The sequence below is a fragment of the Myotis brandtii genome, unplaced genomic scaffold (genome assembly GCF_000412655.1).
Source record: "Myotis brandtii unplaced genomic scaffold, ASM41265v1 scaffold220, whole genome shotgun sequence".
Lineage (NCBI taxonomy): Eukaryota > Metazoa > Chordata > Mammalia > Chiroptera > Vespertilionidae > Myotis > Myotis brandtii.
The window spans coordinates 1,632,501-1,648,455 of record NW_005358250.1 but is presented as its reverse complement, the minus strand read 5'-3'; the positions used below and the strand labels follow the sequence as shown (position 1 = coordinate 1,648,455).

The window sequence follows — 15,955 nt, the reverse complement described above, 5'->3', positions numbered from 1 at the left end:
GGTTTAGGAAACATGGTCATGATACCATGCAGTGAAAATCTACATAAATATGTATACACTCCTATACTAAAATTAAGATGCCTGAAATGTTAAAGATTCTATTAAAATAAATTGTTGGGTATTATTTAAAAATAGTTTCTGGTTAATATGGCAGCTTCACAAAAGGTACTTTATATGGCTAATAATAACAGATTGAGAGCTAATTATGTGCTCCAGGCACTAATGTGTTAAGGACATCAAATACAGGGCAAAAGGAGGTTTACAGTTGTGAGTATGGGAGACACAGAGTTTATTCTTGTATTATTATTACTGATTGTATTATTTTTCATATGAACAACTGTAAACCTACTTTTACCCCACCCTGTACTTAATTTTTACCACAGTCCTATGGAACTATAAAGCAGGTTGAGAGAGGCTAAGGAATAAGGGGAAGAGCTAGGCTGCACACTCAGGTGGGCCAGAACCAGAGACGGGGCCCTTACCTGGTGCCAAAATGCTTAGAAGTAGACTACCAAAATAAGGGAATTGCATTTTGCTCAATTGTTTTGAAGCCTATCGAACAACTCTTCAGAATATGAATAAAAAGCTGAATAGTACAGAAGGAAAACAGGATTGCAGTCTAGCTTTAGAACTTTCTGGTAAGTTTCTTTCTCTTTAAAATGGCAGTAAGAGCAATAACCTATTTCCTAATAATAATAGCTACAATTTATGTAATACTTGTTAGGTGACAAGTCGGTGTGTGAAAGGTTTATTCACATTCCCTTGGGTAAACCTCACAAATCCCTTTGAACAAACTATTATCATTTTCCAGGCTCAAAGATGTCAGTTACTTGCCCAGGGTTATACAGCGAGACAGTGGTAAGGGCAATTTTTCACCCCTGTCTGCTTCATGCTAAAGTTCCTGGTCTAATAAGCTCTACTGCTTTTGTTCTGAAGGAGCTGCATTCCTCTTTAAGAGTTTGGAAATCACATTGCCCTCTAAGAGTTAAATTTAAAAATCAACAAGTTTCCTATCAGAACTGAGATGTGGAGACACTGCAGAGTGATGATTCCCGAGCAACCTGAGAGAATTAACTCATTTAAAGAAAGAATATGTCAGAAAGTACATTGATCAGCCTTAGCTGGTTTGGCTCAGTGGATAGAGCCTGTAGACTGAAGGGTCCTGGGTTCGAATCCAGTCAAAGGCATATGCCCAGAAGTGGGTGTGCCGGAGGCAGCTGATTCTCTCTCATCATTGATGTTTCTATTTCTCATCCCTCTCCCTTCCTCTCTGAAACCAATAAAAAGATATATTTTTTAAAAAAAGACTTGGCTCAGTGGATAGAGCCTGTAGACTGAAGGGTCCTGGGTTCGAATCCAGTCAAAGGCATATGCCCAGAAGTGGGTGTGCCGGAGGCAGCTGATTCTCTCTCATCATTGATGTTTCTATTTCTCATCCCTCTCCCTTCCTCTCTGAAACCAATAAAAAGATATATTTTTTTTAAAAAGAAGATTGATCAGGAAACATCAAATAGTGATGAGAGTCAAAATATATTATTATTGACTCATCTAAGGGCTAGGTAACCTGGTTCTAGGATATAACAGGTCTAGAAATAAGGGCAGGTATAGACAGTCCTGTTGTGTAAATATGACTATCTTAGCTGGTACTATAAGATTTTAGAACCATTTGTTCATCAAGTAAACATATGATTAAAATTTGCCTCCCTGTCCTATGTAGTGTGCTTGTAGGGAGTGGATCCATCAAGCCATAGGACATATCTGGCAATTATACTTTTTATTGTAAAAAGCTGGTTTCCATTTTTCTGAACACTTCTCTGTGAGTTTAGTTAATACAAGAGTCCCTTTGAGAAGCAGATCCACTTAGGTTTCTAAGCCAACAAGCAAGAGAGTCAGCTAGAGGGTCAGTTATTGAGAGAAGGAGGAATTTACCAAGATAATGAAAGCCACCACGAGCAGGCCTATTTGGATAGTCAACCAGTCATCTCTGGGCAACATCTTGTACATGTCCTCTACTGGAAATCAATACAAATTGTTGATACATTTCATTTAAAAATGTATAGGTGAGTGCTTTGCAAACTATACAGTGATATTCAATTGTTGGTTTTTAATGTGTTAATTTAATGGACAAAGAAAAAAAACATAGGTATTTAAAATTTTTTGTTATTAGCTCTTACTTGTTTCAATTTTTCCATGTTTCTCACTGAAAGTTCTTCTAGATTTCTGGAAGTAGTCCTCAGCATGTCTTCACTGTGCTGGAATAGGTACTAGATAAGGTAGAGTAGTTCTCCTGTAGTAGCATGAGGTTCAATTCTTTCTTTCTCAAGAAGATGAAGTATGTCTAATTGAACTTTTCCCTTGATAGATGAGAGAGGCATATGTGTATGCACACACACACATACACATGCTACATGGAACTGAGCATGCAAGAAATCAGATATGTATATACTGGGGTAGGCAAAGTAGGTTAATAATAATAAATAATACAATAACTAATAACACAAGAATAAACTATCTCACATACTCACAAATGTAAACCTACTTTTGCCCTACCAAAATAACTGAACTGTATTTTGCTGAATTGTTTAGACTCTCTACAAAGATGTTTTCCTATTAATTGTTATGTTACCCAGTTATGTGCACTTACATGAAATAGCTAACACCCCAAAAAATCAAAGCTTTCAACAGCTGCTTATCTTCTAAAATAATAAATGACATGACATATATAATGCAAATGTATGATAGTATCTTTAAAAATACAAGCTTTTCTGTCTGCTCAGTTCTGAAGTTTGCAATTTAATAATCTGAAAATCTCCCAAAGATCCTTTGCAATGTTATAAATACCAAAGTATTGTTCCCTGTAGTGAATTTTTTTTAAAACATCTTCACCTGAAGGTATGTTTTTCACTGATTCTAGAGAGAGAAGAAGAGAGAAGTTAAGAGAGAGAAAACACTGATGTGAAAAAAATCAATCCTGTCCCGGGATCAAACCCGCAACCTGGGTATGTGCCCTGACTGGGAATCAAACTAGTGACCCTATGGTGCATGGGATGACGCTTTAACTAACTTACCCACACCAGTCAGGGCTCCTCTAGTGAATATCCTATCTAATAAAGAAGGAATATGCTAATTGACCCTAACGCTGTTGCAAAGATGGCAATGCCCACAGCCAATAAGGAGGGAATATGCTAATTGACTGCCACGCCCTCAAAGATGGCGGTGCCCACAGCCACAAGATGGCTGGCAGGGGAGGGCAGTTGTGGGCAATCAGGCCAGCAGGGGAGGGCAGTTAGGGGTGACTGAGCCAGCAGGGGAGGGCAGTTAGGGGCAACTGGGCTGGTAGGAGGGCAGTTAGGGGTGACCGGGCCAGCAGGGGAGGGCTGTTGGGGGCAATCAGGCTGGCAGGGGAGCAATCAGGCTGGCAGGGGAGTGGTTAGCTGTGATCAGGCTAGCAGGCAGGTGAATGGCTGGGAGCCAGCAGTCCCAGATTGTGAGAGGGATGTCCGACTTCCGGTTTAGACCCGATCCTGCAGGGACATCCCCCGAGGGGTCCCAGATTGGAGAGGGTGCAGGCTGGGCTGAGGGACACCCCGTCCCCAATACATGAATTTTGTACACCGGGCCTCTAGTTTAGAAATAAAAGGACTCCTCTGGAAGCTACAGAGCCCATTAATTCTATACTATCAGTGAATCATTTTGCTCACATAATATGTCTTATCATTTCTGTTGACTTCTAAGTCATTCTGTGCTCTTCTAAAACTTCTTACTCTAAGCCTGCCATCAATATTGTCTTTAATTTTTTTTTTTAAGTTGAAAGCGGTCATGCTACATGACAGCTTGCACTACATGGTGGTGTAAAAGTTAAATATCTGCTGATTGATGAAGTGGTATTTGTGTTACTAGGACCACATAAATTAACCATTCTTAAGTGTACAATTCAATGGCATTATTGGTAAGTACATTCACAATGTTTTAAAACCATTGTTGCTATCCATTTTCCAAACTTTTTTATTATCCCAAACATTTATTCTATACCCATTAAACAATAGGTCCCCATTTCTCTCATCCCCCAGCCCCTGGTAACCTCTAGCCTACGGTCTGTCTCTACAAATATACCTAATCTAGGTACCCCATATAGGTGGAGTCATACATTTGTCCTTTTGTTTCTGGCTTATTTCACTTAGCAAAATGTCTTCAAGATTTATCCATTTTATAGCATCTATCAGAATTCCCTTCCTTTTTAAGGCTGATTAAGATTTCATCATATATATTTTGTTTATCCATTCATCTGTTGATAGATATTTGGGTTATTTCTACTTTTCGACTATTGTGCATAATACTCCTATGAACACTGGTGTACAAGTACCTGTTCAAGTCCCTGCTTTCAATTGTTTTGGATAGATACCTAAGAATAGATATGCAGAACTGCTGGACATATAATTCTATGTTTAACCTTTTGAGGACCTGCCATAAAAATATACATAATAGCCACATTAATAGATGTGAAGTGGCTACTCTATGGAACTATAATTAATACAGTTCCTGGGAGGCCTCTAGTTCCTGGACCATGACATTCTCTCTCAAACTACCAGATACTCTCTGGTTTTCCCCCCTCAAACTATTGTTCATTTCAATCAATCTCTCACCAATGACTCCAATTATCTTGCTCCTTATCCCACCTTCCTTGAAAATCCCAACCCTGGAAAAATTCAACCATTTGACTATTCTTTACCTATTTTAGTTTGCTGAGTGCCAACAGAAAAACAAACAAACATGCAGGCTGGAGCCACTCCAAGTTCATGGTCTGCAGCCTGAGTCAAGCTTCTCTGCTTGCATCTATGTATTTTTTACCAGCTTCTGCAACCATTTTACTTCGCAACTATTCAGAACTTTCACCTCTCCACTCTTTCAAAAGATGACCTCATCCCCCACAGTACTAGTAAAACTCAGGTCACACTTTCACCTCTCCACTCTTTCAAAAGATGACCTCATCTCCCACACTAGTAAAACTCAGGTCATCATAAACTCTGTCAGCTTCTTCCACTATCACCAACATAACCTTCATCTTTGGACGCTACCCCCTTTCCCTTTTCCAGTGGAAGAGTTTTCCATCCACCTGACCTAAGCTAATCACTTTACCTGTGTTCTAGAGCCCACCCCATGTTACTTCAAGGGAGTCTTTTCTTTTCTGTATGCTCATTATCTCGCTTTCTACTGTCTGGCCATTACCTCAAGATGTCTCTGATCTCAAAAATAAAGATGCAAAAATAACCCTCCTTTGATCCCAACACATTCCCCTCAAGCTATTGTCCTTTCTAATTTCCTCCACACCTCAAATCACAGCATTTTGGCTTCTGCTCTTACTACTGTACTCAAAATCGGTCAACAATGACTCAAAATGCCAGATCCAACTGGACATGTTTCTGTTTTGTTTTGTTTTTTAATATATGATCTCTCTATATCTGTTCACTCCTGTTTTGAAAGTAATTCCTTTCCCTGTTCTATGATGTCACTTCCTCTTGTTTTTACTCTTATCTCTCCAGGCTTTCTTTGTCTGTGTTCATCTGGGCCCCTCTTCTTCCATAGACCCTTCAAATGCGGCCATTTCTAAAAACCCTGCCTATGGCTCTCTAATCTTCTCACTATCATGATTAATAGCTTGGGCATGGAAATCTGACATACCTTGGTTCAAACCCTAGCTCTACCACTTTCTGGCTGTGTGACTTATACAAGTAATCTAATTTCTTTACATTTTGATTTCCCTAAAAAAATGGATATAATAGTAATAACTAAGTCATTGGCCTGTTAAGAGGATTACATAATCCATCTCTGCTAAGCTCCAGATCTATCTAGAAAAAGTGGCAAGAAACAGAAACACACTGAAGTTAGAACAAATACAAGTGCATGTGGCAGAGACTGCCAGCTGTCCTTCAATATTTATTCATCCCCTTTTCCACAAAGACATATAATTTTCTGTCCAATCACACAGCTGCCTGCCTTACTCTTAGATACAGCCTTATAACTAAATTCTGACCAATGAGATGTAAATACAGTTGTGTGACACCTCTAGGAGTGTACTTAAAGGAACAGGATACCCTCTTTCTCACTCCTTCCTCCTTTCTACTGGCTGGAATGCAGACAAGATGCCTGAAGCTTGAGCAGCCATCCTGGACACCATGAGGGGACGCCACATGCCCTGATGAAACACTCTCATGAGAGAAGAAATCTGAATCTTGAACTATTCCAAGATGCTGTCCTATCAGCTCTGGACTGCTCTCTTCTTGACTTTTATGTGAGAGAAATAAATTTCTACCTTTTAAAAGTCATTATTATTTTTGATATTTCTGTCCCTCACAGCCAACCAATCTCAACTACCAAAAGAATAAGATACAAGGGTACATGCTGCAAACTAAACATGGCTACATTGGAACTGGATATGGAACTGGACAGACATTACTAGTCTATCTTGATCTATGAGGTCCTTCATCTCTGGGTCTTTCCGTGAACCAGCCTTATTAAATTGCTTCTCTATAAGGCTGGATTTTCTCTGCTTGCTCCTCTGCAACAATGAAAACAGCCATTCAGATCCTAAATCTATGTGACTTTTCAGATTGTCATTTCCATTCTTTTTCTCTTAGTTCAAATTTATGAAAAAGAGAAAAATTTTAGTTGCTCACCCAATGAATTTGTGACCCCCTCTCTGAAGTTAGCTGCCTAATCCTCAGTCAGTTGTGGCTGAAAAGGGTTGGAAGTAGTAGTACAAATCCTTGCCACAACGCAAGGATTCGTGGAGAGGCACAAGTTTCAGAAGGAGAATGCAGGCTAGGAACGCAATATAAAATTAGTCAACTATTTAAGACCAATGCATATCCATTGTCTAGAGAACAACTCAGTTTGAATAATCCATTCTTTCTCTTACACCTGTTCCTCCTTCTGCTTTCCATAGTTAATAAAACCACCATCAGCATGGTTTCCAAAGCCAGAAATTCTTGGTCCCTCCTGCTTATTTATTTATATCACTCTCATGTACAGCCAGTCCCTGAATTTGTAGATTTAATCTCTTTTTTCATCTTCTAATTCATCCTCTCCATGTCTACAATTGCTGTCTTCATTTAGGCTCTCCTCACTATTTGCCCAGTTTAGTGTAATAGCAGCCTTAACTGATTTCCCTGTTGCCAGGCTGGCTCCCATCCAATCTGTATTCCACAGAGCTCTCAGACTGATCTTTCTGAATGCAAGTCACTTGCTGCTTAACATTCCCTTTGCTTTCAGGAAGATTCAAACCCCTTAACTTGGCACCAGAGGTTCTTCACAATCTGACTCCTGCCTGTCTCTCCAGTCTTATCTTCTGCCACAGCTGACATTAGCTCCTCATGCAGTATACTTATGGATCCCCATCATGCTGCTTATATTCCCATGACTCTGAATATTTGCATACCTTTGACTGTTCTGCTATGACATCTCAGAACTAATATTTTTTCCAGTGGACTTATTGAGGCCCAATGGTTGAGTAAATGGAAAATCCTAAAAAATCAGATCTTGAGGTAATACAAATTCAGTCTTTGAATTATAAATGCTCTGACATTTAAACTGTGTCTAAAATTGCCCACATAACAAAGTATGCAAATATACTATTCTCTACAAAGTAGATACTGAATAAGTGCTCATTAAGTATCTTAAAAGTCCACTCTTTGAAAAGAAGCACATCCTATAGTGTTTGGGGGCATTCAGAAACTTCTAGATGTAAAGAATGAGGTGGTAAAGCTGTCAAAGAAAACTGAGACAGAATTTTAAGTGAGAAGAGAGCAAGGAGAGTGGGTGAAGAGTCGTTCCTACTTGTTCTTATTTCTCCTATAGCAGGTGCCCTCCAGAAGCCAGGACCATGCTTCATACTACAACGCATCTCTTGGCTTTGAGCAAAGGATGAGCTTTGGTCTTTTGAGTGACACAGAGAACAAAGTAAATAGCATGGCCACAAAAAAGGGAAATATCCAGTGAGGTTATTCACCCTAATCCTTCTTTCTTCCTTCTACACAAATATATTTTAAAAATGTATAGACATCTTACAGACTATATATCATACACAGTCTTTTCCTTTTCAATTCTCAAATGAGAAAAATAATTTTAAAGTAAAAAAACAATGTATTAATGCTTAAAATATAAAATTAAGCAAAAAATTACGGCATAATGCACACTATACTAATAACTATGTAAAAATATACATGCATGAGCAAGGGCTGACATAACAAAAAATGAACTGCTGACATGTTAGGACAGGGTTTCTCAGCCTTGGCACTACTCACATCTTGGGCTGGCGAATTCTTTATTGTGCGGGATGTGTCGCAGCATCCTTGTCCTCTATCAACTAGGTCCCAGTAGCATATCTCCAGTTGTGACAACTACAAATGTCTCTTTATGTTACCAAATGTCTCCTGGGAGGAAAAACTGCCCTACAAGTTTGGAACTACTGTACTAGGGTGAGAGAAAAAAATTTTAATTATGTTTACACGGCCATAATGATATTTGTTCAGTATATACATATTGGATGGGGAAAGGAAAGCTCCTTATAATACAATATCTAACAGCCCTTTTTTTCAAGAGTTAGAATTTATTCAGTTCTCATTTAATGCAAAAAAATGAAGAGGCTACAGAACTTGTTTTTCTTTTCCAATCTATTATTGAAGAGAAAGCTGAATTTCTCAGTCAGTATTTGGAAACCTGACCTGGCATCAAGCATGAGATATCACAAATAACTGCTGTAATCGGCCTGAGAAATAAAAATATCCAAACCATTCTAGCCCCAAAATACCTGTTAAAAATGTACACTTTACATATCTTCAAAATAGGTTTACACTTTTAATCTGAATGCCAAAGAAATGGTAAGACTCGATAAGGAACACATACTTTAAGACAAAGTTTTCCAAGGTAAAACACAAATGCATTGGATATAAATGAATCTTATTCTATTTTTAAGGCCTTCTGTTCCAGTCTTTTTAGGATTATTAAGTCTGCCTCTTGCCAAAAATATTTATTTTCAATCATTCCTCCTCATTGTTTTTGTTTCTTGGCTCACCTCACAAAGAATGTTTTCTGATCAAGAAACTGACATGAAGAGGAGCCATAAGAACTGTTTCAAGCATCTTCTTTCCAAAAATTCTATCATATCGAGGTGTTGGGTTCATATGGCTTAAAGTTGGAATCCTGTTACATGATCATTCTGAATGATCTTGTCACATGCATGAATACATCACTAAAATATATGCCCAATGAAGCATTCACTTAAACAAGGAACAATCTTTCTTTATATAAGTCTGAGATGGACCCCCAAACTGCATTTTGATTTTTCCCTCTCTATTTTCAAAACACACTAGGCTTGTAGTAATTACTATTTGTATTGACCAATGTGCGCTTCTAGTCTCTAGTTTACCCAAGACAAAAAGCTTTCCATAGTGAAACAGAGAAAATCTTCCAAATGATTCCTGGGCTGGAGAACGTGAAATATTTAGCTACCCAAAGAACTATGGCAGACAAACAGGAGAGGGTCTGTAGATGACAGAGGTGGTGGAGATGAATGGGCACGCAGTGAGGTGCAGCGTGGACAAGAAAGGGTGAAAATGGCCATGGAAGGAGCAGTATGAGAAAACTGGCGCTCAGGGTGATGAGAGAAGTAGGTGAGATTGTAGCTTGAAAGGCAGAAGGTTAACTGACTTGATGATGTCTGATGTTGAGGATACAAAAGGCCTCCAGAGCTCCAACGGGAATTAAGGTTCTGCGTGGCGAACACAGGGCAACAAAGTAGAAAACGGCAGTTCTTTGTTCACAACCCGGGAAAGCCGTGGCTCGGTGGACTTTGTTAATAAATGGCCGCGAGCTTCAGAATCTTTGCCTGAAAAGTGAGAAATGGAACGCCTACCTAACTGGGGGTGTTCTAAGCCCTCTCTAAATAAGAGCGGCACCCTAATTCTAAGTGCCCGTGACTTTTGGGTCCCAGAGACTTAAGAATCCTAAGACAGAATCACTCAAGCCCATGGCTAGAAAGGCCGAGCCAGGGAGAGGCTTTGCTCCTGTAGTTTCGAGCCATACTGGGGAGAGAGGCGGGAAAGACCTGGCGTGGTGGAAAAGAGCGGAGAACAGGTGCTTTCCTCCTCGGGGCTGCGGCGGGAACCTCAGAAAGCAGGCCGGAAATTGTCTTCTGACGGTGCGTTGAGGGTCCCGGGTCGTTTTGCTCCACAGACGCTCCGCAACGAGGGGCAGGTGCCTTCAGTCCCGGGCGTCATAGCAACCGCGCCAGCCGCAGAGACGCCAAGGCGTTCTTCCGGCGGGAACTATAGAGACGACGCGCTCCATTGGCTGAAGGGCTGTTCTTCCTACGGAGACCAGCGTTACGGTGCACACCATTGGCCTTTAGGTCGTGGGGCGGGACTTTTCTGGCAGGAACAGTGGTATGGCTCTTTGCTTAGGTTTCGTAGTAACCATGGTAACGTCACGGTGCGCGTTTGCAACTTAAAGGATACTTCTTGTCACCAGGCATTTATAGTTCTCAAACAGCTTCTCACCAGGCCTTATCTAGAGCCCCGGCATAATTACCTTGGATTTATTTTTCTAGAAGTAACTTCATTCTTAAAAGGGAGAGGGTGCTACGCCAGGAGTCATGAATTTTAGGCCTAGATCTGTAACTAACTACCTGGGGCACCTAAAACAAATCACATTTTGGAGCCGACTTGTCAAAATGAAGACACCGAAAAAAAAATCCTAAGCACTGAAATTCGGTTTAGGTAACCCATTCCTCCACCTATGTAATGCAAAATAAAAATTTCTAAATGACATAAAACTTAACACAAGCTCAATTTATATCATTTTTATTTAAATGCTTTTATTTTAAGATTCCAGTTAGTTAAAGCTCGATTTTATTCACGTTCACAGGGCTTTTCTGGTATCCCAAACACGTACTTACATTTTTTAATCTTACTCTAGTTTCCCATAGGATCCTTTCCAAAGCTCTGCCGGTTCTACATGCATTATCAGGATGGATTTTATCTCTTACTTTCTAGAACTGCTTCAACCTCTACCTCTGGCACCAGAGCCCTTAGATTCTAAGGCTTAGAAGTTCTTTTCTCTCACCTAAAATGTTCACCACCATCACCTCAAGCCCACTTAGATTCTATATCAGTTCAAGCGTCACTTCCTCAAGGAAGCATTCCTTGGTTCTCCAGTCTAGATCACATTCTTTCTCATTTGCTCACTGAGAAATCATGTTCCTTTCATTATTTCTTTCTTTTGCTCACTTCCATTTGCTATTGGTATTTTTTCCCCCAAACACTTAGAATTTTAACATGTGTAAATACTGTTTAAGTGTTTGGAATGGAGACTAAACAGAATTACAAAACACTTTAAATAACTCCATGGAGAGAAGTGGTGGTTGTTTCAAGCATAAACAAGATAGAAAATGGTTTCCAAGAGAAGTAATCATTAAGATAAAAACATTAAGATTACTTCTAGTTTTAATTCCATTTATCCTCATTGTATATACAAAGATGATGACAGCCATCATCTGCATAAAGCTATAGATGTAGGGAAGAAAATCAGTCTTTTACTTCCTATCACTTCAGTATTGCAGCCATTGCTGACGGAACTATTGCTTTTAAGGTTTTGCCCATTGGACCTAAAGTTAATGAAAAAATTTTGTTCAATGGGACTGCTGCTGATTACTGGTTATTTTTCCTCTGCTCAAGGTCACACTTCCTAATTAATGAACTATTTCAGTGCATCTTGGCACTACTGTTCATATATTTTCAACTAAAGTTTATTGTACCTCTATTATCAGTCACATTGGGCTACTCTTCCCAAGTCACTCCATAAAACATCACCAATTACATTTTAAATCAAATATTTGTGTGACGCACAGTACCTGCTTCTGCCTAGCTGTTAATGGTAGTTTTCCAAATTGTACTCTGGACCATCGTACAAATCATTTAGGGGATTTTTCTGGACTACACTTCTTGTGCCAGGACAGCCAGTGCTTTGAAAACTTCTCAAGGATTCAAGGATCCAGCAAGACACCAGCCCAATACTGCCTTACTAAGTGAAGAAAACAATTGCAACCACTTATTGAGTGTAAATTATGTTCCAGGCACGAGGCAAATGCTTTATCTTGTTTTACTTAATCCTCACAACAAATGGCATTGTTTTCCAGAGATTATCTCCATTTTATAGATGAGAAAATGGAAATTAAGTCAGGTGTCTGAATTCTATTGAGCTAACAGGTAGTATAGCTTGGAGAGGTCAAATCTGGCTAAGATGACTCCAAAGCCCATACACTTTACCACACTGTAATGCTTCCCCAAGGGTAGAGATGATCAATTGGCCCCTGCCTGGTTCCAGGCGGAAGCCCAGCTTCTCTCCCTGAAGAGCAATCCTAAAATACTTGAAAGGTAAATTGTTAACTCAAACATGGAGTAATTCTAGGACAAGAAAGCAAAAAGTAAAGCAGTAGGAAGCTCACTATTCCTTAGGCAACCTATCTTCAGGGAGGTGTCCTTCTCTCCTACTCCCATCTTTGATAAATCCCCAAAGAACAACATCCTTTCCACAATGTCAACTTTTGGGCACACACTTTATTGCACTTAATTTTTTATATATCCATTTCCCAAACTAGACATGTTTATTCATCTTTTTAATCCTCATAATCATTAAGGCCTACCACATAGTAGGCATCAACAACTGATCTTCAAAGCATGGCCATTCATGAAACCATAATCCACTTCATAGTGAAGATGGTTGATATTCAGGCCCCACATGTATATTTTAAGGAATATAATTCCCAATAAGCTCTTTTTTTTTAAGGGTGAGAAACAGCTCATGCTCATTTTGAAATCAAGATGACATCCAGGTGAATGTGTCAGGTGGGTAAGTCATAACTGTTTTGCTTTTGTTTTCATTTTTAATGGGTATTAGTTGACCTTTAAAAGACAAATAGCAAACCATATTCGCCTGCACACCACTCACTGCTTTTTCCCTTCATTTTCTCTGTCTTTATGAAAGCAAAGGACTTATTCTAGTTCTCACCATCTGTAAGAGCCCTGGTCCACTGAACAATTCTTGACCCTATAGTTATTGACCCTTCAATTTTTGTCTTGTATAAAAGCTGTGTGTCGGGACTGAAGATCATCCACTATCTTCTCTTCTATTTCCATGCCTTTTTCTATTTCTTCCTCTGATAGCAATAACTTAGTTTCTGAGTCTTTGGTTATAATAACCACAAAGGACCGTTGTGACTCAAGGATATTAGCCACCACCACTTGATGTCGATACATTTCCAAAGCATTCCGTGCACGGTCAATTATGATAGAGGGATTAGTCTCCAACTTAAAGGAAATTATAAATGCTTTGGGAGCCCAGTCTTTAACCAAAGGAGAAAGCATTTTTGGCACCATCTTCATTGTTATCTGTGTTGGAAAAAGAAAAGCTTAATAAGCAAACAAAGGTCACCACCTACCAGGTCAATCTCATGGGAAACTAAGGAAGCAGGGGCTCAGATTTTTGACTATGTCAGTTTAAGTGGGACTTCTCATTGTCAAACTTTTCAAAGCATATGAAATGCTTAGCTTAAAAGCCTTGGCTCTGTAGGGTTCATAAGGATGCCTAATTTCAAAGCTTCATACGTATTCTATGGGCAAGCCATATATAATGAATCAGTTCTACTCTGCCATACTCTTCGCCATTAATAGAACCCCACAGAACAGCATTACACTTTCTCAAACATCTCCCTTTATTGTTTAAGCCAAACCCCCATGTAAACAAATAATCTACTCATGCAAAAGTTACTTTGGCAGAAGCTCAAATAAAGTTGGGTTTTTAAGCCTCAGCCTAAAATATTTCTTGCACTGACAGAATAGCTATTCCATTTAAAAATTGTCACATCTTAGCACTTATAACTGATTTTCTTTATTTTCATTTGATCACAACGTCTACTAGACCATTCTCAATCCCTTCTCAAAAGAATGTTGAGTTGTTTTGTGCACTTCCAAGATAGAACTAAAAAAATAAAAGATAAACTAAAGCTCCCATAATTTAAATAGCATGACATCACAAATTTTCAGGTTTTCCCCTCAAAAAATTATAAAGTGGGATAGGGATCATACACCCCGTTCTCCACTTTTTCTCCTTAGCATTTATCACTACCTAACATAGTACTGTCTCCTCTACAGAGGATAAGCAACACAAAGACACAGTATATTTCTTTCCCGTTTTACCTCCAGGTCCTACAACAGTGCCTGGCATATAGTTGGTACTCAATAAAGAAACATTTGTTGAAGAAACAAATGAACTATCCTACAAAGTCAGTAAGTGCCCCACAGGTAGAGTTTCTCCTATTTAAATTCTATTTGTATCATCCAGTAAATGACTAAGAACTCCCTCAGATTACAAGAAGCCAGATTACCTCCTATCTCAATCACCCTACTACACTCCCTATACCGCCTCCTTAAGCAGCAATAGCCCCCATCTAATCAACCCTTGCCTCTCTCTCTAATTCACCTTTCAAACTCATGCCATAACATTCTCAAACAAAAACACTCTCATTCTCCTACTTATGTTTCCCTTGGCTCCACAGGATAAAAAGTCCTAGCTCCTTAAAAAGGAATAGAAAGTCTTCTATGAATTAAGCTGCTTCTTCTGCTCTCCATTCCCACCACTCTCCCTGCTCTCTGGCCTTATCGACCAACTTCAGTTCATAATCACTGCCCATCCCCAAACTCCAGTTGTGTACTCTATCTGGAATGACCTTCCCCACTTTGACTGGTATACCCTCTGCTCATCTTTTAAATCTCAGTTCAAGTTATCTCCAGAAAGCCTTCCCGGACTTCCCAAGATTCAATCACCTCCTGCTTTGACTTCACTCTGTATGTTCCTCTCCTAGAACACTTATCCCTCTGTATTGTAATTATGTCTGTGTTCAGGTCCCTCACTACATTGTGAGGTCCTTGAGGGAGAACGGTATCTTACTCATTTCCGTATCCCTAGTGCCTAGTTCGTATGAAATGCAGAAAGGCCGTCTCCAGATCAGGAGGTTAACCCAAGATTGATTACAGGGGATCAGATTTCTGGAAGAGCAGCGCCCATCACCTGCAGTGGGCCCCCAGATGACTGGATCTTGTGTTCAGGCATTTCAGAGACAGGAACATAGAAATCTGACACTGCCGCGGCCAGGTAAAACATCGCAGAGGGGCCTGCAAAGAGAAGCAGAGGGTGTAATACATCGGAAAGGTGTATAGGATCAGGTCCTTTTCACCTCGGGTTCCCCTGCTGTGAGACCTGTGGGTTCTGAGGGTGTAAGCAGTGGTTCTCAACCTTCTGGCCCTTTAAAGACAGTTCCTCATGTTGTGACCCAACCATAACATTATTTTCGTTGCTACTTCACAACTGTAATGTTGCTACTGTTATGAATCGTAATGTAAATATCTGATATGCAGGATGGTCTTAGGCGACCCTTGTGAAAGGGTCGTTCAACCTCCAAAGGGGTCGCGACCCACAGGTTGAGAACCGCTGGTAGGGGGTGTCTGGGGAGAAAGGCACGCCTCCGGGGAACCGATGGACTCCTAAGGCACGCACCTAGCGGATTGAGCGCCTGGGCCGCAGCCTGCAGCAGATGCAAATAGTCCGCCAAAGTGGTGAACTCTATCGCCAGGAAGGTGCCGGCGGCCGCCGCTTCCTGGTAGCGCCTCAGAGCCGCCGCGAAGCCCGGGAGCGCCTTCTCCTCGACCTCCAGGCTCAGTAAGCCCGAAGTGGCTGGGCTGGTGGGCCGCAGCGCTGACAGCCAGGTCTGGGGAGGGAAGCGGTGGGCAAAGGGGAAGGCAGAGCGAGCGCGGTGGAGGAACAGGACCCCGTAGCCCGCCGCCAGGAAGACCTCGGCCGAGGTGGCCCCGCGCCGCCCGCTGCTGAAGTTGTCCAGGAAGGACAC

At 40.5% G+C, this 15,955-nt stretch overlaps 2 protein-coding genes across 2 annotated transcripts; both read right to left on the bottom strand.

Moving 5' to 3' along the window:
• Positions 1 to 10,840: 10,840 nt before the first annotated feature.
• LOC106726059 (phosphopantothenate--cysteine ligase-like) lies at positions 10,841 to 15,023 on the bottom strand. The gene is made up of 2 exons (XM_014539544.1): positions 15,001 to 15,023; positions 10,841 to 13,442 (listed from the first exon to the last, which is right to left on the bottom strand). The coding sequence occupies exon 2, from the start codon at positions 13,434 to 13,436 to the stop codon at positions 13,119 to 13,121; it is 318 nt and encodes a 105-aa protein (XP_014395030.1). The 5' UTR covers positions 13,437 to 13,442; positions 15,001 to 15,023; the 3' UTR covers positions 10,841 to 13,118.
• On the bottom strand, positions 13,745 to 15,949 carry LOC102263608 (phosphopantothenate--cysteine ligase; the record flags this gene model as incomplete). Its single annotated transcript, XM_014539545.1, has 2 exons — positions 13,745 to 15,224; positions 15,607 to 15,949. Coding segments are annotated over 2 exons (477 nt in total), but the record flags the coding sequence as incomplete, so codon positions are not given.
• Positions 15,950 to 15,955: the final 6 nt, after the last annotated feature.

Excerpts from the sequence above, each read along its gene's own strand:
- LOC106726059 (XM_014539544.1), bottom strand. The coding sequence starts at position 13,436 with ATGAAGATGGTGCCAAAAATGCTTTCTCCTTTGGTTAAAGACTGGGCT.